Genomic DNA, 25,382 nt, shown 5'->3' with positions numbered 1-25,382 from the left:
AAATGGTGAGATTTTTCCTCCATACCATTGTTTCATCTTTACCAAACTCTCCGATTTCTATTTCATTTTGTGCACAAACATCACAAACACGAAAAAAAATGAAACTCTATTTCGCCTGAAAAGCAGGATTTTGTAAGATTCTTTGCTCTCTCTTTCCTCTATCCTCCACAATTATAAGATCGATGGTTTCAACGTCGATCGGGGGGAAACGACATAGAAGATGGAGGTGCAAAGGATAATACAATTGCGGTCAATGTTTCATAGTAACTTTATACCCCATGCAGTGTTGGATCCAGAATTTACAGTATCATAAAGAAAAACTTTTCACGGCTTGTATGGCAATGAATCGGTTTCATCATGGTTTACAAATAACATATCATGATTTTTTACGTATGAATCTCCTGAAACGTCGACTTAAGGCTTTTCTATTCGTGTTATTTGTAGTTTCCATTCCATGGCTTGGATCTAGGGTTAGGAAAGACTTCATTCTTCATAATCAAGGAGATGATGTTGAATGTGGAATTGATAATTCAAGTGAACTTGAGATATTCGAATTGATCATTCGAAATTTGACAAGTGAAGGGTTGGTACGAATGCAAGATAGAGGTTTAATTGTTAACAATAATGGTAACAAGATGGATATGATGTCATACTCGGATCTAGAGATAAAACAACCAAGCATTGAAAATAAATATGACTTTGCGTTCATGCATGAAGGCGAAGAAGAACTGATAGATAAGGTACTTAAAGTTGATGGCATTATGGTTGTCCTTAAAAAGGACAACCATAAGGCAAAGGCTTCTGGATCATTTCAGAAGCCTTCAAACTACGAAATTATTTACCATAGACAATTTCCTGTCGCTATCATAGCCATGAAGAAAATTAGACTGATTGACGATAAGAACGATGCTAGTAATACAATTCCACACAGACGACTCATGTTCGCTCAAAAGAAAGCAGAAGCTCTAAAGAATCTTGAAAACGTCCTTCTAGAACCTCCACGAACGGTGTCAGGGAAATCCAACACGTACTCAAAGAAGACACGTTATCTCCCAGACTTGTTGCATGATTCTCTTGAAGACTACCCACGAAGAGTGTTCATAGATATTAATGGAGATGGAGGATGGTTCACAAAAAACTACCCTACAAGGAACATGAACTTTGAGATCTATCAAATCGAAACAACAGTACCTGAAATTACTAATACTGATACTAATACCGATGATGAGGCCATGGGCGAGTTGGTGGAGATTGAGATAACAGATTGGTTGAGGGAAAATGTGAGGAATGATGAGTATGTAGTGATGAAAGCAGAAGCGGATGTTGTTGAACAATTGGTGAATAATAAAGCAATAGAGTTGGTAGATGAGTTGTTCTTGGAATGTAAGTATAATTGTGTGAAATGTAAGAAGTGTAAGAGACCATATTGGAAGTGTTTGGCTTTGTATGGTTTGTTGAAAGATGTAGGTGTTGCAGTTCATCAATGGTGGGGATGATTTAAAAGAGAAGGAAGATGGTGAGATTTGTTTTGATTTGAAATTGTGGTTTTTGTTATATATCTTCAAGCAATGTTCAATGCGATGATAACTTGGGAGTTTTTTGTTTTGTTATGGATGTGTAATTAATATAGTAATTAGAAGAGAAAACTAGTTTGTGGTTTGGTTTGATGATATTTTGATAATTATTTTTAACACTGGGTTACATAAAATGTTTTTTTGTTTATATAAAAATATAAAATACATATTTGTACAACTCGAGAATCATAGCTTAAACAATAATGTACAATAGATAAAGCATATAACAAAGAACAGTGTACTCACCAAATTTTGGCACCAGATACTATAGCTTTTGCCAAGAATGGAAGCTTATTAGAAGAACATTGACTTGTGTTGACCAGGATCCTCCAATGAAGCTGAACAAAAGCAGACATTTCAAGTAGTGCCTTTAACTATCATTACAGGGCATGACACATGGTTGGAGCAGTAGTTGCTTACACTTCCCAAAAACATCCTGCATACACATATACAGCAATGAATATGAATATGATGAGCTACATTTAATGAAATACCCAAAGTGCCCCTCAAGATCAAGGAACCTTGTCAATGTTACTAATACTTTTTAATGGGCAAAAAACTAACTCAAAAAAGCTTATATGAACATGGCCGAAGGTAAAGCATTACAAATAAATGAAATTAAGGGGAGAAAGAATACTATAGAGCTTAACAAGCTATGAATATAAATAATGTTACCTCTTGATAGGACCAAAAGAGCGGCATCCCATTACAAGCAAATCAACATGCAACTCCTCAACTGCTTCACATATTTTTTCCTTAGGATCCCCAATCACTATATGTGTCTTCATTTCCATCTGGTAGAAAATTTCAAATATAGATATGTTTAAGTATATTATAATTATAATTTATACCCCAGACTCCATAAAGAACAAGTAGTTTATGTGCACCACAAAAACAAATCATCTCTCACTCTCTCCCTAATTTGGGAACTTTTCTCATCACTGCTGTAAAATGATATGAATCTTTGATACAAGTCAGTAGCACAAATTAGCTACTTAACAGAAGCTTATTTACACCGTGTTAAGATATCATATGTGATACAAATTGGCTACTTATCATCCTGCAAATTAGCATAACATTAACCTATAATAACATCTAGCTCCTAAACTAATAGATTAGATCTGCAGTTAATGAAGATCTTGAAAGAACAGCAGTTTCAGATATCAATAATGAAGAACTTAGAAGAAAGTTACTACTCCTTGTTCAGAAACATGCCAGAGTGAATCACTTGTAAAGAATCTTAATGTTTGTAGATAATTCCCAAGCATACGCACACACACCAAAAAAAAAAAAAAAAAAATACGAGTAAGACTGAGAAACCTAACATTCTTATCGGCGCAAATCTTCATAGCATGATTTATGATAGCATCAGTAATCCGCCGCTGGTGCGCCTCAATAGCTTCAGTAAACGCCGGCACCTCCACACTACCTGAATTTTAAAATCACTGTTAATTTCTAACACCGATTATAAAAGATCTCGATCTTACAAAAAGATCAATCGTGTAGAGTAAAATCAAGCTAGCAAAAAAATTAACAAAAATGAAAGTAAGGATAGCACCGGCAGTAAAACTTCATCGTCTACAGTAAAATCAAGCAAGCAGATAATAACAAAAAAAAAAAAAGGAAGTAAGACGGCATCTGCGTAAAAAAACTCAGTCGTGCAGAGTAAAATCTCGATCTAGCAGTTTAGACACTTAACTAGGGCCACCGAAGGGGATAGCACCGGGATTGAGACCGACGGCGATTGATGGCGGTGATTGAACATGAATAATTACTATAGATCCCTCGGGACGAAGCTTGACGTTATCGATTGCCCAATTTAAAGCGTTCATGCTCTCTTCGCTGCCATCGACGGCCACCAGCACGCATCCTAGGTTCTCAGGCATGGTTTTCACTCACTCTATCACTTCCACCTGCTACCCTCAAGAGTAGAGCTACAGATATTCGAGCAAGGTCAGTGATTAATGGCGGATGACGTGAGTGACTAAGTGGGATCATGAATAAACTGTCGGGATGATTCTGTTTTACAACTTTTCTCTCAGTAACTTATTAGTCAGCCAGTCAAACTCATTTCATGATTTCATGGTCTAGTTAGCCCCATTTATAGAGATGCAAACAGGGCGGATATTTTCGGATACCACAATACCTGTCCCCGCCCCCGAACTCCGACCCCAACACCCGTCCCCGCCAAATCCCCGACGGATTCGGGTAAAAGAAAACCCGTCGGATACTGGAACCCGATGGATATCCGTTAAGTAAAAAAGATCCAATCATTTTTTTAATAAATCTGAGATATATATAAAAAAGACATAGTCATAATCATGATAACTAAAACATTCAACAATTCATACTTCATTCTCGTACACAAAATAGTAAAAACAAAAAGAAAAAGATAAGCACGACATCCTCATGTTTATTAAATAACTAAAATAAAAACAACAATTTTTCATGAACTAAATATCAAAATCCACAAAGCTTGGACCGGCTTCATCATCTTTTATAACTTCAATAACCTGTCCATTTGTTGCTCTAACAACCTGCCCATCTGTTGTTCCAGCAACATCAACACTTGGTTGTGGGGGCTATCTATCTTGAGTGTCACTGCAAAAAAAAAATATATGGTTGAAATCGGATTGATAGAACATAGATGCTGCTAAAAAGATGTAGTTTGCTAGAAATTAGATTCATTGATAATACAAAAAACAATTACATATATGCAGTAAAAAAGATGCTGTAAAAACAATGCACTTTGCTAGAAATGAGTTCCACTTTATGCAACAATCATATTTATGTTTTACTAGAAATCATATTTTAGTTACAACTTATAAGAAAACAAGATTCCTAAAGCTACAAAAAAACGTGGTAGTACCATATCCAGACAAATATTTAATCAGTGTAATTCACTGAGATTACAACCAAAACAGAAAAAAATTGTTGACTTAATAAGTTTCTACTTTCTACTTTCCAGACAAACATTTAACAAATATGTTACAGCAAAAAAAGATTCAGTGGCTGCAATCAAATTGAAGGCATGATATTGATTATAACAAAATGAAGTGTAAGAAATTGAGTGACTAAGTTGTCGATTGTAACCAACATCACTCAAAAAAGATACAAATCCATCAGTTTAATAGGTTAACACCAAAATCGAGTTTAATAAAATAAAATCAAAAGCATGTAACAAAAAAGTTACAGGAGAAAAGATTCAATGGTTGTAATCAAGTTCAAGGCATGAAATCGATTATAACAAAATTGAGTGTAAGAAATCTAGTGATTAAGAAATCGATTATAACCAACATCACTCAAAACAGATACAACCAAAAATCATTCAATTAAGAAATCGATTATACCAGAAATCGACTATACAAGAAATCGATTATACTAGAATCGATTATACCAGAAATCGATAATACCAAAATCGAGTGTAAGAAAATAAAATCGAAAACTTACCTGGGCTTAGGATTTTGGGATGAAGCTGGAACTTCTTGTAGGTTGTTCTCCTCTAATTCCATGAGCGCTGAATCGGTGATGATAACAGGGTAGCTTGAAGGTGAAAGATTGATGTCGTGATTTTGTGAAGAACTGAAAATCAAAGACGAAGGGTGGCTGCATCTTTTATAATAAAATCGTAATTCTTGATTCTAGGAAAGGAGATTAGAGAGAGTGTGAGATCAGTTAATGGCTTGAAGAAACGAGGAGTCAATTCCGAAGCGTCGTCTTGATATTGTGATTCACGAATCAATTTTCTATATATATATATATATATATATATATATATATATATATATATATATATATATATATATATACACATATATATATATATATATATATATATATATATATATATATATAATCGGGTTTTAAACGGGTCGGATAGTGTCATATCCGTCTCCGACCCGTCCCCGCTGCGGGTATAAAAATCTGTGCCCGTGCCCGCCCCGTTACCCGCTAAACCGGGTAAAACCCGACCCTAACGGGTCGGGTACCCACGGGTACCCGAATCGATGGGTAAATTTGCATCCCTACCCATTTAAGAGACAATTTTTTCAGGTCAAACAGGTCTATATAGCTGAATGGGATAGAAAAACGGTTTAATTTGCACAAAAAAGGTATTTCCCGAAAATATAGTCTTTTCCATAAAATCCCAAAACCATATCTTTCTGGTTGAATAGTTCGGAAAGACAATTATGTCCAAAACCTTGCATCTTTCTTTCTTTTCTTCGACACTCTTCATTAGACATCATCGTCTCCTCATCAAGCTCCCTACTTCGTCGCCAGCCAACCTCCCCCCGTCGGAGCGTCGCTACAGCCACCAGCTCCGCCCCACAGGTAACCATCTCATCTCTTATTATTATTTTTTTTCTGATTTGTTTCTTTTCTTATTGAAGAGTACCAAACGTGAACATTCATCTGTTTCATCTTATTTTCTTTCTTTTCATTTTGGAGCATAGAATTCAGGAGGACCATTTCATATATAAAGTTTCAATCTAAAATTCTGATTTTAACATACATTTTGTGTAATTTTGATTTCGTAAGACAATTCGTATTTGAATTTTTAAATGATTATTGTGTAATTTTGATTTTATATGACAATTTATATGTTTTTATAACTATTCAACAACTTCATCCATCACAGTATAGAACAATGTGGTAATATGGTCATTTTTCAACATTCAACACAATCGTCAGATGTACAGTCAAACAACATGGTTTTTTTTTCAGTCAGTAAACTTTCTTAGATAACACTTTCCTAGACTACAACTATCAAACAGACCCTTAGATTGTGGGTGTGTGCAACATGTTAATGTTAGATATGGAGACTTATCATTAGATCTGGAATTTTAAAGACTGAAAAGTTGCTTGGGCGGGCCAATTTCTTTTCTAGGGCTTTTTTTTGTGTTTTTCAGTTGGGCTTGGCCTTTTAGATGTTTAGGTCAAATCTTGTCGTTTATATACTTATGAACGGTCGTATTTGTAATATTGTAGCAGAAAAGCATGTGTAGAATAAAATTTCTCTCTCTCTCTCTCTCTCTCTCTCTCTCTCTCTGGTTCGACAGTGGATGTAGCATATCGCAAGATAATGTGAACCACTTAAATTGTAACATCTGATTATCAGGTATTTCTATCTTAACCCCTAACCTATTTTAAGTTTGCTTATTTGGTCCCTTGTTTAAACTTCCACAATTCAGTCGTACGTTGGGCGTAAGAAGGGAGTACGTGCAACGTACTCGTGAGAAGTCCGGATCGGGGAGTCCATGCAAGTATGCTAGGCGTATATGTGGTACACCGGGCATACTAGCCTAGTCACTAAACCCTTATTTTAAGGGTTTCTCCCTATTTAAACAACCTTATATCCCATTTGGACTATCCTTATCATCCACCGTTCCCTCCTCAAACCCTAATTCCGAGTCTAAGTTGTTTGTGTAAGTTTTGGGAGCTTATTAAGTGATTTTGGTGCATATTGTTGAAGAAAGAGGCTAGAGAAGAAGGAGTTGTTGCTTCCAAGCTTATAGATCCAGAAACCTTTCCTCATTGTGCATCTTTTTCAGGTATAAAGTTTGTACCTTGATAAGTTTTCTTGCACTACAAGAAAAATGACTTACATTCACACCAAAAAAGTGTGACCATATACGTATAATGACATTTTATTTTTTCACCGAAAGTGTGACGGAAGGTGACGCCATCGTATGGGTCTTATGGTCACTTTAAAATATAGTGTTCGTATGATATGAAAACATGTGGACGTATTATACCAGTGTGGCAAATGTGTACGGAATTTTGTTCCTTAAATATCCAATATTGTAGCGTTAAACCGTCAGTAGTCACATATATTTAGTAAACGTGGTGACTGTGTATCACCAACTTGCGACATTCATGATGTTTTAGTGTAGTTGTTTTCTTCCATATTGTCACACAGTTTAAATTTTATTAAGACTATTGTGTATCTTTTGTAAACTTGTAATTATGGTGAGTGTGACCATGTTTGCTAAATGACCACATGTAATTACTTCCATATGTGGCGAATTGCTAATTATTAGTCACAAAAAACAATCAATTTTTATGACTATAACCTATACTTGCACCCATTTCTCTCCACTCTATCCTCGTGGTTGCCAAGGCAAGTTACAAACCACATTTGCAGTGCGTCAGTTCAGGGGTAGTGCTGCTCGTTGGTGGAACACTCTAGGGAAAACCCTAAGCCCTAATGAGCCACTGCAACTGACTTGGACAGAGTTCTTGGTGCACTTCAAGCGTAAGTACTGCTCGGCCCAAAATATGCTTGAGCTGGAAAACCAATTTCTGACATTGAAGAAGGGGAGTATGACCGTTGATGAATACACAAATAGCTTCACAGACAAAATGGAGTTTGCTTGCGTATTGTCCCAGATGAGCTGACAAAAATTGACAGATACGCAAAGGGACTTCCATGGGAGTATGCGGTGCCAGTACGTCAGGCACTTACTTTGGAGGCAGTTGTCTGGGCTGCCAAGTCTGTTGAAGATATGATTAAGGGGAGAGCCGCCAGCAAGGTTGAAGTTGGCGAAAAAAGAAAGCTTGAAGGAGCTTCAGGTTCCAATAAGAAGAACAAGTTCTCGAAGACTAGTTCGAGAAAATTCGGAGGAGGAGCCGAAGCCAAGTGGTGTGACAAGTGTAAGAAGAAACATGCTGGGAAATACAGCGTGGAAATCACTTGTTACAAATGTGGAAAGCCAGGGCATTATGCCAATGAATGCACCTTCAATAAGAACGTCTGTTTTGGGTGCCATGAAGAAGGGCATATTTTGAAGGATTGTCCGAAGAAGAAGGATGCAGCAAAACCCAATCTTCCACCAAAGCCGAAGGCGAGAGCCTTTCAGATGACACTTGAAGTTGCGAAAGAAGAAGACGATGTCGTTTCAGGTACTTTTCTAGTAAACGAATTGCCTGCCCAAATTTTGTTTGATTCTGGAGCCAATTACTCCTTTATTTCGCATGAATTTGGAAGAAAACTAGCTTTGCATGTTGATAGACTAGTTAATGCTTTATTTCGCATGAATTTGGCAAGTTTGTACCTGTTAGCCATCGTATGAAAAACATCCTCATTGACTTGAATGGGAATAAGTTCCACGAGGAATTATTACATATCGAGTTAAATGGTTTCGATATAGTTTTAGGAATGGATTGGCTTAGCGCCAATGATGCCGAAATATTGTGTAGGAAGAAGATAGTAAAAGTAAACCCGACAGGGAAAGAGTCGTTTATGGTGTATGGAGACAAACGCAGAGTAAACTCTGGAATCATTTCCCTAATGAAAGCCAGAAAGTGTTTGGCCAAGGGATGTACATCATATCTAGCGTGCGTGATCGATGCTAAGAAGTAAAAGAAGGAGGTGCAGAATATTCCGGTGGTGTGTGACTATCCGGAAGTATTTCCCGAAGATCATCCCGGATTGCCCCCTGATCGACAAGTAGACTTTCGTATCGACTTGTTACCAGGAACGATGCCAATAGCAAAAGCACCGTATCGACTAGCACCAACGGAGATGAAAGAACTTATGACACAACTTCAGGAGTTATTGGACAAAGGTTTTATTCGACCTAGTTCATCACCCTGGGGAGCCCCGGTGTTATTTGTAAAGAAAAAGGATGGGAGAATGAGAATGTGCATCGATTACAGAGAGCTGAATAAAGCAACAATAAAGAACAAGTACCCGTTGCCGAGGATCGATGACCTGTTCGATCAGTTGCAAGGTTCGAGCTATTTTTCGAAGATCGATCTTAGGTCAGGATATCATCAACTAAATGTAAGAGAGCAGGATATCGAAAAGACTGCGTTCAGAACAAGATATGGACACTATGAATTTTTGGTTATGTCGTTCGGACTAACCAATGCTCCAGCAGCTTTCGTGGATTTGATGAACAGGGTTTGTAAACCATACCTTGATAAATTCGTGATAATATTCATAGATGATATCGATATATTCAAAAAGCAAGCAGGAGCATGACAAGCATCTGCGTGAAGTGCTAGAAGTTCTGAAAAAGGAGAAGCTGTATGCAAAGTTCTCCAAATGTGAGTTTTGGATTCAAGAAGTCCAATTTTTAGGTCATGTGGTTAACCAAGAAGGAATAATGGTTGATCCAACAAAGATTGAAGCTGTGATGAAGTGGGAACAACCAAAAAGTCCTACGGAGATACGAAGCTTTTTAGGATTAGCTGGATATTACCGAAGGTTTATCCAAGGCATTTCTTCGATCGCGACTCCATTAACAGCTTTGACCCACAAAGGAGCTACTTATACTTGGAATGAGAAGCATAAGGAAGCCTGTGAGAAGTTAAAGAAAAGATTGTGTGAAGCACCGATTCTTTCGTTACCTGAAGGAGTTGATGACTTCGTAGTTTATAGTGATGCCTCTGGAGTTGGGTTAGGTTGTGTTCTGACCCAAAGGGATAAAGTGATAGCGTATGTATCGAGGCAATTGAAAGAGCATGAAAATAACTTCCCCACTCATGATCTGGAGTTGGCAGTGGTAGTATTCGCCTTAAAGATATGGAGGAACTATCTTTATGGTACTAAATCCAAACTTTTCACTGATCATAAGAGTCTTCAATATCTCTTTAATCAGAAGGAATTGAACATGAGGCAACGGCGCTGGCTAGAATTACTCAAGGACTATGACTGTGAGATACTTTACCACCCTGGTAAAGCAAATGTTGTTGATGATGCTCTCAGTCGGAAGGTAAATCTTGAAAAGAAAAGGCCAAGAGCGTTGAGAATTGAAGTTGTCTCGACAATTGTGGAAAGTATAAAGAAAGCTAAGGAGGAAGCTTTAGAGAAAAATGATCGAAAGGAAGAACGTTTGGGTAAAACGTTGGTGTTTGATACAAACGGTCAAGGACTGAAGGTATTCAAAGATAGGATTTGGGTACCTAAGACGGGAGGAGTAAAAGATCTTCTGATGGAAGAAGCTCACAAGACCATGTACTCGATTCATCCCGACAGTACAAAAATGTATAGGGATCTAAAACCCTATTACTGGTGGCCGACGATGAAGCTCGATGTTGCTAAGTATGTGGCCGAGTGTGTAACATGTGCTAGGGTTAAGGCACAACATCAGAAACTGTATGGGAGTTTAGAACCTTTACCTGTACCCATGGGTAAATGGGAAGACTGATGGGTTTTGAGCATTCTAACACTCCTATGGTGTACATGCAACCCTAGAAACCTTGGATCTATGTTTGACTATGATACATGCAAATAATTATTTTTCCAAGGTTCTTATCCTATCTAGCATGGCATGGGGAACTTGAATCAAATAAAGCTAGTAGAATTACTTACCTTGTAGTTGTAGTTGATTGCTTGGAGTTTTAGAGCCTAGCACCAATAATGTGGATGCCTCAAATGGAAATCACAAATCACCACAAACTTGGAATTTTGTGAGAATAGTAATCACCTTTCTTGAAATCGGCCCTCTTACTTTACTCACCACAACTCATGTGATTTCAAGAACCAAAGCCTCCTTTATATAGTGTGGTGGATTAGGGTTACATTCATGTAAACCCTAATACCCATGTCTTTTCATTTCCATGAGATCCATGGGTTAAAGCTCCATGGAGTATCCACGGACTTTCCATGCAAGCCTAGCCCATTCCAAATAAGCATTAGCCCACACTATATAAATACAAGAGCCCATATTTAATTAGTCATACTTTTGATCTCTAAATTAATTCTAGATTAATTATAGATCAATACTAATTAAATAATATGATTTTATATTAATATATTAGGACTTATAATATATTAATAAATCATAACTTATACTATTCTCAAACGATTATCCATAAATTGTTCGGGTGAAGTGCAACCCAAATGGACCATGCCGGGTCGGGTCAAGTACATAACAAATATAGTTATGGACTTAGACACTATATCCAACAGTCTCCCACTTGGATAAGTCTAATAACTATAGTTGCAAGTATGACTTCAGGAACCGATCAGCAATCGTAGCTCTTTAAACTCTGTTGAACTATGAAGCGCCATTTTAGATAAGTGATCATGTAATCCTCTGTTCTAGATATCAACCGGACAAATACATGGAACATGGTCTTGCTTATTGTCCAACATTTGTTTCCCGATTTCCGATTTGTTTGACATAGAACTTAACTGAACACATCAATTTAGTTCTGACCGGGCCCGGTACATAGGTCAAAACAAAATCATCGAGGGGCCCATATATCGCTTCTAATCCTAGAAGGAACAGATAAACTTCGACTCATATGTTTGCTCTACTACTTGTTGAATTACACACAAAAGCACGGTTTATAACATCGAGTTACCAATGCGTTTTCGTGCAATCAATGCATAACCAACTCATAGGCAACAAATCATATCTCTAGGTTTGAAGACTTATATGATATTACCGTCTCACGATCACTCGAGCTAAATTCCATGAAGTGATACAAGTGAGCGTGGGTTGAATCCAATACTCAGAACTTATGAGCACTCATGAGTGCTGTAGCCCCGCTTTGTCTAACATCTTAGACCTCTACAAGCCAACCCATGACAGTCTTGATTCATATCTACTTCCAACATATGACCGACTGTGGAGAGTTTGAATAATATGATATAAACCATAACATAATTATTCTGGAAGTCAAAACATGCAAAAAGAAATAATAGTAAACGATTGACAAGAGATAGCAACACTTTACTCATAAATAACAGCTTTTATTTATCATCGAATGTCAATTACATTTTACAAATTTCAAGATTATCTAACTACTAAAACTAATATCATCCTTCAGCCCTATGCTCCGAGCATGCTGGAGATGCTTAGCCCGAGTCAGTCCCTTCGTGAGGGGATCTGCTGGGTTCTCATCCGATGATACCCTCTTTGCCACGAGGATTCCTTCTTCTATTCGATGTCTAATGAAGTGATATTTTCTGTCAATGTGTCTGGATCTCCCATGATCTCTTGGTTCCTTGGCTAAGGCAACCGCACTATTGCTGTCACAGAAAATCTCCATTGGCTCCTTTATAGCTGGTACAACTCCAAGGTCTCCGATGAAGTTCTTTAGCCATATAGCCTCCTTTGCTGCCTCGCTTGCTGCTATATACTCTGATTCACAAGTGGAATCAACCACTGTCTCCTGCTTGGAACTTTTCCAAGTAATTGCCCCTCCGTTTAGAGTAAAGACCCAGCCCGACTGAGAGCGAAAATTATCCCTGTCAGTCTGAAAGCTAGCATCACTGTACCCTACAACTCTCAAGTCCTCACTGCCACCGAGGGTAAGGACCCAGTCCTTAGTCCTCCGTAGGTACTTGAGGATATTCTTTACCGGAGTCCAGTGTGCCTTGCCAGGGTTCCCCTGATACCTGCTAACCATGCTCAAAGCAAAGGCTACATCAGGTCGAGTACACGTCATAGCATACATGATCGATCCTACAGCTGAAGCATAAGGTATTCGACTCATTTCTGCTATCTCAGCCTCAGTACTAGGGCTTTGTGTCTTACTCAATCTGGCGTTACTCTGGATGGGTAACTCTCCTTTCTTGGAGTTATGCATGTTGAACCTTTTCAACACTTTGTCCACATAGGTGCTTTGACTAAGTCCAATTAGTCTTTTACTCCTGTTTCTCAAAATCCTTATCCCTAGGATATAGGCAGCTTCTCCAAGGTCCTTCATAGCGAAACACTTCCCAAGCCAGGACTTTACTTCCTGCACGGTTGGATGTCATTTCCTATGAGTAGTATGTCATCCACATACAGTACCAAAAAGCTGACTATACTCCCACTAGCCTTGATATAGACACAAGATTCATCTTCACTCCTTGAAAAGCCAAATTCTTTGATTTTCTCATCAAAGCAAAGATTCCATCTGCGAGGTGCCTGTTTTAATCCATAAATGGATTTCTCGAGCTTACACACTCTACTGGGGTACTCTGTACTGACAAAACCCTTTGGCTGAACCATGTAAACATCTTCAGCCAACTTTCCATTAAGGAAAGCGGTTTTGACATCCATTTGCCATATTTCATAATCATGAAATGCAGCAATGGCTAACAGAACCCTAATAGACTTAATCTTGGCCACTGGTGAAAAGGTCTCATCATAATCAACTCCCGGAGTTTGAGAATAACCCTTTGCAACCAGTCGTGCCTTATAAGTGTGTACATTACCATCCATGTCGGTCTTCTTCTTGAAGATCCATTTGCACCCAACTATCTTACGATCAGGTACATTGTCAACCAAGTTCCAAACTTGATTGTCATACATGGATTGTATGTCGCTATCCATAGCCTCTTTCCATTTAGCAGCCTCAGGGCCTGCCATGGCTTCCGTGTAGCTGTTAGGCTCATCCAGATTTACCAGTGTGTTATCACTGATAAGTGTCTCACCTTCTATAGTAATATGAAAACCATAATAATGCTCAGGTGCATTCCTAACTCTGGTGGAACGCCTCAGAGGTATAGATTCTTCAGTCGGCTCAACAGGAGTTTCCTCCTCAGGTTGAGGGCTAGGGTTTGAGGTTCCTTCACCACTTGACTCTTGAATTTCCTCAAGGTCAATTTGCCTCCCACTGTCTCCTTGGCTCATGAATTCTCTCTCTCGAAAGAATCCTCTTCTTGCTACAAAGACCACATTATCACTGGGTCTGTAGAAGATGTAACCATAGAATTTCTGTGGGTAGCCGATGAAAATACACCTTTCGCTTCGGGGTTCGAGCTTATCGTGAGTCTCGCATCTCACAAAAGCCTCGCAACCCCAAATCTTGATATGGTCTAGATTGGGAGCTTTTCCAGTCCACACCTCGTGAGGTGTTTTGGCAACCTTCTTTGTAGGGACTAGATTAAGGATATGGGTGGCAGTCTCTAAGGCATACCCCCAAAATGAGATTGGTAGTGAAGCTTGACTCATCATGGAATGAACCATGTCCAACAAGGTCCGATTGCGCCTCTCAGCTACACCATTCAACTGTGGTGTCCTAGGAGGTGTCAATTGTGAGACAATCCCACATTCCTTAAGATAGTCAAGGAACTCGGTACTAAGATACTCATCACCACGATCGGATCGAAGCATCTTAATGTTCCTGCCCAACTGATTCTCCACTTCTTGCTTAAACTCTTTGAATTTCTCAAAGGTTTCTGACTTATGCTTGATTAGGTAGACATATTCATATCTACTAAAATCATCAGTAAAAGTCACATAGAACTGATTAGCATCTCTTGTGGCGGTTCTGAAGGGTCCACACACATCCGTGTGTATGAGGTCCAACAAACCTTCACCCCTAGCACAAGTGCCAGTAAAAGGTGACTTTGTCATTTTACCAAGCAAACAAGATTCACAACTATCATCTGACTTTAGGTCAAACGACTCCAAGACTCCATCCTTTTGGAGTTGGCCTATGCGTTTCTTGCTTACATGTCCAAGACGACAATGCCATAAGGATGCTTTATCTAAGCTAGTGGAAGAGTTAATACACAATACATATATTTCCTAGATTATCTACAACATATACAGTTTCATACACGCCATCACAAGGTAATGCTTTAAAATAAAGAACATTATTAAAGAAAGCATCAATACTACCATTATTATTATCAAAATAAAAGGTAAAACCTTGTTTATACAATGCATGAAAGGAAATAACATTTCTTGCCATTTCTGGCGAATAATAACATTTATTCAAATCTAATGTAAACCCACTATTTAGCACTAAGGAATAAACTCCTATCTTGGTGACAGGTAAAGCTTTCCTGTTTCCCATGATCAAGTTTATCTTTCCCTGCTCCACATTCTCACTTCTTTTTAGTCCCTGCAAATCACAACATATGTGAATACCACAACCTGTATCAAGGACCCAAGACTTAGAATGAGGTGAGTTATTAGACAATATAGTGTATATACCTACATGGTTGGGTTTTACTTTCCCATCCTTCAAATCTTGCTGGTACTTTGGGCAGTTTCGCTTCCAGTGCGACTTTTCATGGCAATAGAAACATTCAGCCTCATTAGGGTTAGCAGAAGGAGTGACAAAACCTTTCTTGGTTTTGCTTGAAGAGGAGCCTTCAAGGGTCTTACCCTTGGTACCCTTAGAAGGGTTCTTTCTCTTCTTCCCTTTGCCATGCCCGATTGCCAAGACATTGGCCGCAGTTGGAGTAGGAGTAGGAGTAGTAACAACCGACTTACCCTTTAGACCACTTTCGGCGGTCTTCAAGAGTCCTTGAAGTTTGCTGAGGGTGACTTCTTCCTTGTTCATGTGATATGTCATGCGAAATTGATCATAACACGATGGCAAGGAGTGCAAAATGATGTCTATTGCTAACTCCTCAGGGAAGTTCACATTCAGCTTCAGTAAACGGTCCACATACCTTTGCATTTTCTGTATGTGGCCCGTGATGGGTTCACCATTCTTCATTCGGGTTGTTATCATGGAGGAGATTATTTCATATCGCTCTTGACGAGCACTTTGATGGTAGCGGTCCATCAAGTCCTGGTGCATCTCAAAAGGATAATAGTCCTCATAGGACTTTTGGAGCTCGGCTGTCATGGTGGCCATCATGATGCATGCCACTTTTGTAGCATCTCTTTCATGTACCTCATAATCAGCAAGCTCTTCAGGAGTAGCAGTTGGCTCGGGTACCTTCAGCTCCTTGTCGAGAACATATTCTTTGTTCTCATACCGAGTGACCATCCTGATGTTTCTGATCCAATCAGTAAAGTTGGACCCATCAAAGATGACTCTCCCACAAAGATTCATGAGAGAGAAGGAGCTAGTAGGGTTTGAGCCAGAAGCATTGTTATTGGAAGACATCTGAAAAGAGGAAGGAATAGATTAGATTAGATTTTGAGATAGTCCTTAATAAAACACCCAAATGTAATATTAAGGCTAGGACCCAACACAATATTTTATAACTTAGAAGAGGGATGCCGTAATCTAAGCTATAAGATATTTGAAGGTAGGTGAATGACGATTCACCAATTTCCACCATGAAAAACGAAATATTTAATTAGGTTTTAATTGGTTTAGAAACTCCTAGATTCTTTGAGATTCATTGAACTTTCTTCAATGGCATGTTTCAATCTCGAGTGTGCCCTTCAAGTTTTGTGACTGGGATGCCGAGGATCACAAAACAAGGTGTGAAGTAACCATGCAAATTACTTGGTACCCTTAATGTATTACCCCTCAATCGATGTGCCGGTTAACCACACACGCTCCATCGATACTATGATAAACATTAAGTCACCCTTTACCTACCTTGTTAAGTTCAAGTTAGTGTGCCGGTTAACCACACACGCTCCACTAACGACTTAAACAAAGTGTAAAGTGTAATTTCATGGATTAGCACCTTATTCACATTTTCCTAAAATAATTAAGATTGGGAATTCAATAAAGTTTAGTTACTTTAGTATTATCATTATACTTTTAATGAGAATTTATAAGTCCTTATCCTACCCGTTCGGCTAACGACCCTCCACCGATCAAGGAAGCCGTGGGTGAGAGTGGACACCCATTAAGTTGCCATTTTATAGGCAACAACCTTATACCCCCCTTATAGACCGGCTTCGTGAATGAGGCGTACTAGCGGTAAGACGACTTGATCTTATACATATATAAATATTATTAAACTTATAATATTATAAAGTATAAGGGTTGAATTTTAACTTTTAAAATTCTAGGGGTTGGAACTTAAGTTTTTAATATGACTTTACATGTTCCAAAACTTGAGGGCAAGTTTTGTAAACTTTCAAAACTTTTCATTTCTCATAACTTATGAGTTAATGGTTATTAAAAATGAAGACTCTTCATTTTTTTGTAACCTATGTGATCTTTTAATGGTTATTTATAAATGTGACTTTTGGTTATCCATAACTTAAGAACTAGTTATGGACTCCATTAAAACACATAAAGATCAAGAATTAATCTAATAAATTATTAGCACATAATTTCTATGATCTTCTAAACTCACATGTTTATGAATGTTCATATCAAAAATTTCAAGAATCGTAAGTACATATACAAAACTTGAAATTTTGATACGAGCGTTTGAAAAAACTTCGATTTTCAAGTTTTTTTTTTTTTTTTTTTTTTTTTTTTTTTTTTTTTGCATCAAGTATCAAATAAACAAACCAGGCTCTGATACCACTGATGGATTTTGAGCATTCTAACACTCCTATGGTGTACATGCAACCCTAGAAACCTTGGATCTATGTTTGACTATGATACATGCAAATAATTATTTTTCCAAGGTTCTTATCCTATCTAGCATGACATGGGGAACTTGAATCAAATAAAGCTAGTAGAATTACTTACCTTGTAGTTGTAGTTGATTGCTTGGAGTTTTAGAGCCTAGCACCAATAGTGTGGATGCCTCAAATGGAAATCACAAATCACCACAAACTTGGAATTTTGTGAGAATAGTAATCACCTTTCTTGAAATCGGCCCTCTTACTTTACTCACCACAACTCATGTGATTTCAAGAACCAAAGCCTCCTTTATATAGTGTGGTGGATTAGGGTTACATTCATGTAAACCCTAATACCCATGTCTTTTCATTTCCATGAGATCCATGGGTTAAAGCTCCATGGAGTATCCACGGACTTTCCATGCAAGCCTAGCCCATTCCAAATAAGCATTAGCCCACACTATATAAATACAAGAGCCCATATTTAATTAGTCATACTTTTGATCTCTAAATTAATTCTAGATTAATTATAGATCAATACTAATTAAATAATATGATTTTATATTAATATATTAGGACTTATAATATATTAATAAATCATAACTTATACTATTCTCAAACGATTATCCATAAATTGTTCGGGTGAAGTGCAACCCAAATGGACCATGCCGGGTCGGGTCAAGTACATACCAAATATAGTTATGGACTTAGACACTATATCCAACAAAGACATCATTATGGATTTTGTTACTAAACTACCCAGAACAAGGAACGATCACGACATGATTTGGGTGGTCGTTTATCGCTTCACTAAGAGTGCGCATTTCATAGCAGCCAACGAGAAATGGTCTATGGATAAACTTGCGAATTCTTACGTGAAGGAAATTGTGAGGCTTCACGGTGTAACGTTAACGATTGTATCCGATCGTGATAGCCGTTTTACCTCAAGGTTTTGGAGAAGTCTACAAGAGGAATCTGGTACCAAGTTCTGTTTGAGTACACCTTACCATCCGCAAACCGATGGTCAGAGCGAACGAACAATTCAAACGTTGGAGGATATGCTGAGAGCATGTACCCTGGAATTCCAAGGTAACTGGGATGAACATTTACCTCTAGTAGAATTCTCCTATAATAATAGTTTCCACTCGAGCATCAAAATGGCACCTTATCACGCTTTGTATGGAGAAAACTGTCGAACGCCGTCATGTTGGCTGGAAGCTGGGGAAAAGCAGTTTATGGGACCTGAAATAGTCCATCAGACTGCTGAAAAGTTGAAAGTAATTAGGGAAAGGATGTTAGCAGCTCAAGATCAACAAAAGAGTTATGCTGACAAGAAAAGACAACCGATATCATTCGAAGTTGGAGATTCGGTTTTACTTAAAGTCTCGCCGTGGAAGGGACTTATAAGATTTGGTAAAAGGGAAAAATTAAGTCCAAGGTTTATTGGACCATTTAAAGTTCTTCTGAGGATCGGGAATCAAGCTTACAAGCTAGAATTACCGGAAGAACTGAAGGGTATTCATAATACCTTTCATGTGTGTTATTTGAGAAAGTTCACAGGAGATGTGCCCGACATAATTCCAATTTCTGAATTAAGGTTGGATGAAAACAAGAGGTTAATTGAAGAACCTGAGGCAATCGTTGACCGTAAGACTAAGAAGTTGCGACGCAAGATGGTCGATTTAGTGCTTGTGCGTTGGAAACATACGAATGAGCCAAATCTCACCTGGGAAACGGAGAGTGACATGATGAGTCGCTACCCGCAGTTGTTTGTTGATGTGTGATTCCGGAGATGAAATCATCCTAAGGGGGAGAGAATTGTAACGCCCGTGTTTCGAGGCTACACATTAATATTGACATGATAGTCTAACTTAACCTTTGTAACTCATTTTGAAGAAATGAAAAGGAATTATGTGAATATTATGTGAATTATGTGTTTTATGCTTAATTACTAGGATTTAATTAATTAAGAATAAAAATAAGCGTCGAAAATAAATATTAGATAAAGCCTGTATCTATTAAGAAAGTTGTAGTGGTTGTGACAAGGATTACAGATATATAAAGAATACCGAAATCCGAGTTATAACGAAGAAGTTATGACCTGTCGAAGTTTCGCGACAAAACCGGCACGGTGCCGAATGACGTAAAAAGTGAGTTTTTGATAAACTACTTTTTAGCATTAGTGATCTAAATGAAAGTCGTAGTGTTCGTCAAACCGAGAGTATGCATAAAAAGAACGCCCAAATCTGACTTCATATGAGGAAGTTATGATTTTTCTAAGTTTCAACTTAGCAGTAGACAGCTAAAAACTCGAATTTTAGATCGAGTGATTTTTAGCCGACACAACCTAAACGAGAATCGAAGGTCTCGTCAATTGTAGTACAACGGTAAAAAGACAGACGAAAACGGACGTCGGATGAAGAAGGTATGAATTTTTAACGGATTTCCTGTCCCGATCCGTTAAGAATAATAATATAAAAATTAAATTCAAAATTAGCCGACAAAGTCTAAACGAAAGTTGTAGAACGTAATTTTACCTACGCGTGCATATAAAGAACGTCAAAAACGGAGCCTGTATGCGAAAGTTATGGATTTTAGAAGTTTTTGCACAAAAATCGAGAAAAAATGCCAAATCTGAGAAATTTCGCATGGTGGGACTTCGGCCACGTCACCTTCGCTGCATGCGCGCCACGTGTCCGAAACTGCTGAGTCATCGAGGCCAGCTGGCGAGGCGTGTCGCAACCCTCGCATCCGAAGTGCAGGTCCAACCGCGGTCTGACGCGTGCCCAGGTGACTCCTCGCATCCGAAGCCGCCTCACCTCGCACCGACGCGTGTCGCACCACCTGTCCCAGCTTCGCAGGCGCCACGACTCCCCCCTCGGACCTAGACCTCGGTCCAATTAGAGGCCAGCAGCTGGACCCTCGAACGTGTGAGCCATGTGCCTCCTCTTCGGATCTGCTGCCACCTGGTAACTTCTCAGCCCTTGGATCAGAAGCCTCGCCCCTATAAATAGAAGGGTGCGAGACCTCCCGTGGATAATTTGGAAATTTTCCATTTTACACCCCTCTTTCAATATTTCTTTCATTCCAACTTCCCCCAAAGCCCCGGTATTATACCAAACACCCAAAACACGTCCCGAAGTGCCCGAGAAGCCTGAGAAATTTATCTTTTCGGTTTTGAAGCCCAACCCTCGTAGAGCCCGGTTTCTCAATAAAACTCCCGGTTTTATTAGAAACGATCGTTTTAGGAAACGAAGTGCTGCCCGATTATCATTAAATCAAGTGAGTGTGTAGTCACTTTCATCTTACACCTAGATATGAAGTATTTTCTATATAATACGTGCTATGTGTAATTATATTAATTGTTTAATTGAGGTGACTGTTGAATAGATGTTTTATACAAGTTTTAAACTGTATATGTATTTTATCTACAAATATGTTGGGTAGAACATGGGTAGACGAAATAGTCGATGTGTGTTAAAATGATGAGGGGCCTCGATGTTGTTGTTGTTGTTGTTGTCGTATAGCGGAGTATAGATGACGACCACAGACCTTTCTAGACAGTCCAGTGGAACACTAGCAGGTTCGTAACTTGTAGGTGTTGGTGAACTAAATGTTCATTGGCGTACTCCATCCCCCTCATGGTTGCCTTAGGACATGTATGGTTGAGGAGTCCCCTTAGCAGTAGTGTCCATCCCGATGATATTCCTTAGGCTAGGTCCCTTGTGATAGGTGTTTAGGGACGTAAAGTGAGGATAACGGGAATGAGTAATCAGGGTTATTGTTGATTGGTAAACTTAATAAGTTTATTATTATTGTGGGTTGAAAACCCTATATGCTCACCAGGCTCCCAAGCCTGACCCACTCAACTTTTTATGTTACATGTAGTGGACCCCGAGCATAGTCGGAGGATGATGAGAGATTTTTGGATTATAGGCCAGTAGTTGTAAATAACTGTTGTAAGGCTTATAATGTCTTGTTTATGCTTTTGATCTGTATCTATTCATGACATCCCGAGATTTTGATATAAAAGGAAAATATATACTTTCTTAAAGAAAGGTTTTGATAAATTTTTTTCATGTTTTGTTTTGGGGACCAATTCCGCAACATCTTTTAAAAGGATTTCTCTGATTTTATTTTAAAAAGCATAAAATAAATAGGTCTTTTCTGGCCGAGATATTATGGGATGTCACAATTTAGTAAACGTGGTGACTGTATATCACCAACTTGCGACATTCATGATGTTTTAGTGTAGTTGTTTTCTTCCATATTGACACACAGTTTAAAGTTTATTAAGACTATTGTGTATCTTTTGTAAACTTGTAATTATGGTGAGTGTGACCATGTTTTCTAAATGACCACATGTAATTACTTCCATATGTGGCGAATTGCTAATTATTAGTCACAAAAAACAATCAATTTTTGTGACTATAACCTAGCGTATAGAGACACACAATTAAGTGAAATACAATCATAAGTATTATAAAGACACACATTTTGTTAAAATTAAGGATAATTCGGTATCGTATTAAGACTATTGGGTATATTTTAGACACATATAATTTACGGTGAACATGTCCATGTTCGGTAAATGGACACATATAATTAATGATGTAAGTGACGATTTACTAGTATTTAGTCTCAACAACAATCAATTATGGTATTTATTTGCCACATAAATTGTTTTTCATGTTGTTATTGTTTAACTTAGTCACAAAAACTTTAGAATAAACCTCATTTTAAATCAATTGTAGTCTCATAATTCTTGTATATTATGGCTATTGTTAACCATTTAGCCACACGTTACAAATTGATGTAAAGTAACCATTGTAATTTTTAGAGATATTAAAAACCTATAAAACATGGCAAAAATCATACTACAACCACTTTAACTTACTATTTACTGTTACTTTTTATACATTGTAGACACATCAAAATAATTTAAATTAAAGTAACGAAACCCAACAATATGAAACAAAAGCAAAATTCATAATTTGATATTACTAATAATTGAAATCCAAATCCGTACATTACATTCCTAATTAAAATATCAAAGAAAAAAAAATTGTCCTAATTTAAAGAATTTAAATAATGGTTAAAAAATCAAACACATCATAAACCAAAACCTAAACATAACTAGGCATTCATCTTGTTTGTATTGCTCCTTGTCTTCTTGAGAAGGGCATCAGATGATATGTAAGTTGGTTTCCTTTTCGTGGAGTTTTGATTTGATATAATTTCTGGTACCTATAACAACATTGAAACCAAAGAAATGAGTTCATCATAAACTTAGTATACTACTTTATGAAGAAAATAAAGTGTAATGCACAAAGTAGTGAACATAATTAAACAAACCTTTGACTCGGTTTGCACAAGGTATTTTGGCCATGGAACAAAACTTTTATATGCATCCTCAACTAATGTGAATTCTCCAGTTTTATGGGGTAGAAATGCATGTTTTATTACCACTTCATCAATAGAAACTTTATAGGAATCATCTTGTGGAGGAACTCCATGAATGAATTGTCTTTCTGATGATAAGTGAACGGTACCACGAGCAACGATGTTCCTTTTATACGGATATGATAAACTACACTTGATTGGATACAATGACAAGTAATATTAGAATTAGAAAAAAAAGACAGAAATGTATATTCAACATGTAAAAAAACATGTAAAAAAACACTGACCTGGTGAATGGGTTTATTAGGTGAAACTGTTGGTATGTCATGATTGATAGTGGCAGTCTTAGACTCAACAACTTTTCTGGTGAGTTTTGTATTTGCCTAATATAAAGATTTAAGAAATATATGTAAAATTATATTTTAATATAAAAGATAAATTAAAAGTATTGAAAACTATAAAGTTAGTATATACTACTGTTGCAGATTTCATGGAAATCAATTCTGTATCGGGAGTTGCAGTTGCAGATTTGGTTTGAACTGGTTTCTTGGTGGGTTTTGCAATAACCTAAATAAGTTAAGGTCCCATGTGAAAAAACAGAAATTAGTACAAAAAAAATTATATCAACGATGATCTTATAAGATGATAACATACTGGTGTTACAGGTTCTGAAGGTTCATTGGTTTTGAGACTAACAGGAGACGTTTCACTACTTTCAACAATCTTCTCACTTGAAATACCCTAGCAAATATAAAGAAACAGGGAAAATGTCTGAAAGAAATGCAATTTACAAGTAACATTGACAATAGATGTTTTTAATAAGATTACTTACAACTGTATGAGACAGATTTGGAAAGTCAGCTCCTTTTGCATTAAGATGAGCCAAAACTAGCTTTAGTCTTTGATCTTGTTCATTAACCTTTGTAGACAAAGCCTTAAGTTCAACATCTTTTTTCTCAAGCTCAAGTTTTCCATTATGCAGTGCAACTTTAAGATCTTTAATTTCTTCCTTAGATGATCCTTTGCTGCGAGGAACATTGAAATATCAGTTGTAAGTGACTCATGTGTCGACACCCTTTAAAAATCCACCCTTTTCCTTGCCAAAAACTAAGGTCATGGCATCCGTGCCTGGTTCAACATTTACTTGTGCTTCTTTTATCTGCTTCTCATGTTCCATCTACCAAACAAAATATTAATAATTATTGTCCTAATAAAAGTGAATAAAATCTTTACAGTAAAAGAAATAGAAAAGTTTAATGAAGTTACTAGTTTATCCGCCATGATTTTAACATCTTCATCCTTAAATTCTCCTTTACTTTCACGCCCTTTACACCACATAACTGACTTTGGGGTCATTTCCTCCTTTGAAATCACTTTCTCTTCAATCTTGATAAAAAAAACTAAATTGTAAAGAATATGAAACAAAAGCTTGTTAACTACAACGCTATGAAGTTAATATAATAGGATCATATAGCTAAAGACCAAGCTTACCAACTTCCTCCTATGAGTAGTATACCCCCTCGTCCCATCCGATGAGCATACTTTGACATCTTTCTCACTTTGATAGTCCTTTGTGACACATTCTGTCAAAAAAAAGTAAAATATTTGTCACGCACTTTTGTAACCCAGTTTTGTAACACCCATAAAATTCGAGTCAATTTAAAACTTTTGAATTATTTAAAACCATTCAATTGTTACAATTAGTTTTCAAAAGAGTTTATACATCAGAGTTCCAAGAAATCATAATCATCAATCGAGGAAGTGTACGGTCATGCCTTCGCCTTCCCGCGGTCATCTGCTGAACCTGAAACAATAAACTAAAATTGTAAGCCCGAAAGCTTAGTGAGTTACCCCCAAAATACCAACCTCATATAACCATAATCATAATATATCAACAAGTACAAAACAACCATGCATCTCGAGTCTACAGTGTGACTGGTCCGCCCGCACCGGGCCTTCAGTCCACCTGGTCCACTCTCTGAGTCTACAGTCTGACTGGACCGCCCGTACCAGACCTTCAGTCTATCTGGTCCACTCTCCGAGCCTCGGCACGTCTGGACCGCCCTCTCGGGGCCTTCAGCCTATCCGGACCGCTCGCCGGGCCTTCGGCCTGACTATGTGCCCTCCCGGGTCTGCAGTCTATCCGGTCTGCCCTGTGTATGTTGGCCTACAGCACGAAGCAGGACCCGCCTCAACCCAACCCCCAATCAACAACCATGTGCACATATAACAGATA

The 25,382-nt window shown here is 37.8% G+C and overlaps 2 protein-coding genes across 2 annotated transcripts; one reads left to right on the top strand and one right to left on the bottom strand.

Moving 5' to 3' along the window:
- The first annotated feature begins 6 nt into the window (after window positions 1-6).
- On the top strand, window positions 7-1,603 carry LOC145120806 (uncharacterized). Its single transcript, XM_079056600.1, has one exon. It carries the CDS (start codon window positions 279-281, stop codon window positions 1,494-1,496), a length of 1,218 nt encoding a protein of 405 aa, XP_078912726.1. The 5' UTR covers window positions 7-278; the 3' UTR covers window positions 1,497-1,603.
- A 44-nt stretch (window positions 1,604-1,647) lies between these two features.
- Window positions 1,648-3,633, bottom strand: LOC145120807 (universal stress protein PHOS34-like). The gene is made up of 4 exons (XM_079056601.1): window positions 3,274-3,633; window positions 2,900-3,003; window positions 2,250-2,368; window positions 1,648-2,010 (listed from the first exon to the last, which is right to left on the bottom strand). Exons 1-4 carry the CDS (start codon window positions 3,458-3,460, stop codon window positions 1,932-1,934), a joined length of 489 nt encoding a protein of 162 aa, XP_078912727.1. The 5' UTR covers window positions 3,461-3,633; the 3' UTR covers window positions 1,648-1,931.
- Between the last annotated feature and the right edge of the window lie 21,749 nt (window positions 3,634-25,382).

Source organism: Lactuca virosa, chromosome 6 (assembly GCF_052849685.1).
Source record: "Lactuca virosa cultivar CGN04683 chromosome 6, Lactuca_virosa_CGN04683_v6, whole genome shotgun sequence".
Lineage (NCBI taxonomy): Eukaryota > Viridiplantae > Streptophyta > Magnoliopsida > Asterales > Asteraceae > Lactuca > Lactuca virosa.
Note: the sequence above shows the minus strand (reverse complement) of the source record. Positions and strands in the feature narration are given on the sequence as shown.

What these genes read in the sequence shown, in the direction of transcription:
- LOC145120806 (XM_079056600.1), top strand. Translation starts at nt 279, where the DNA reads ATGCAGTGTTGGATCCAGAATTTACAGTATCATAAAGAAAAACTTTTC.
- LOC145120807 (XM_079056601.1), bottom strand. Translation starts at nt 3,460, where the DNA reads ATGCCTGAGAACCTAGGATGCGTGCTGGTGGCCGTCGATGGCAGCGAA. An exon ending in TATCCCCTTCGGTGGCCCTA is followed by an intron (nt 3,004 to 3,273) that starts GTTAAGTGTCTA and finishes TTTAAAATTCAG; the next exon opens with GTAGTGTGGAGGTGCCGGCG. An exon ending in TCTTTTGGTCCTATCAAGAG is followed by an intron (nt 2,011 to 2,249) that starts GTAACATTATTT and finishes ATGTGTATGCAG; the next exon opens with GATGTTTTTGGGAAGTGTAA.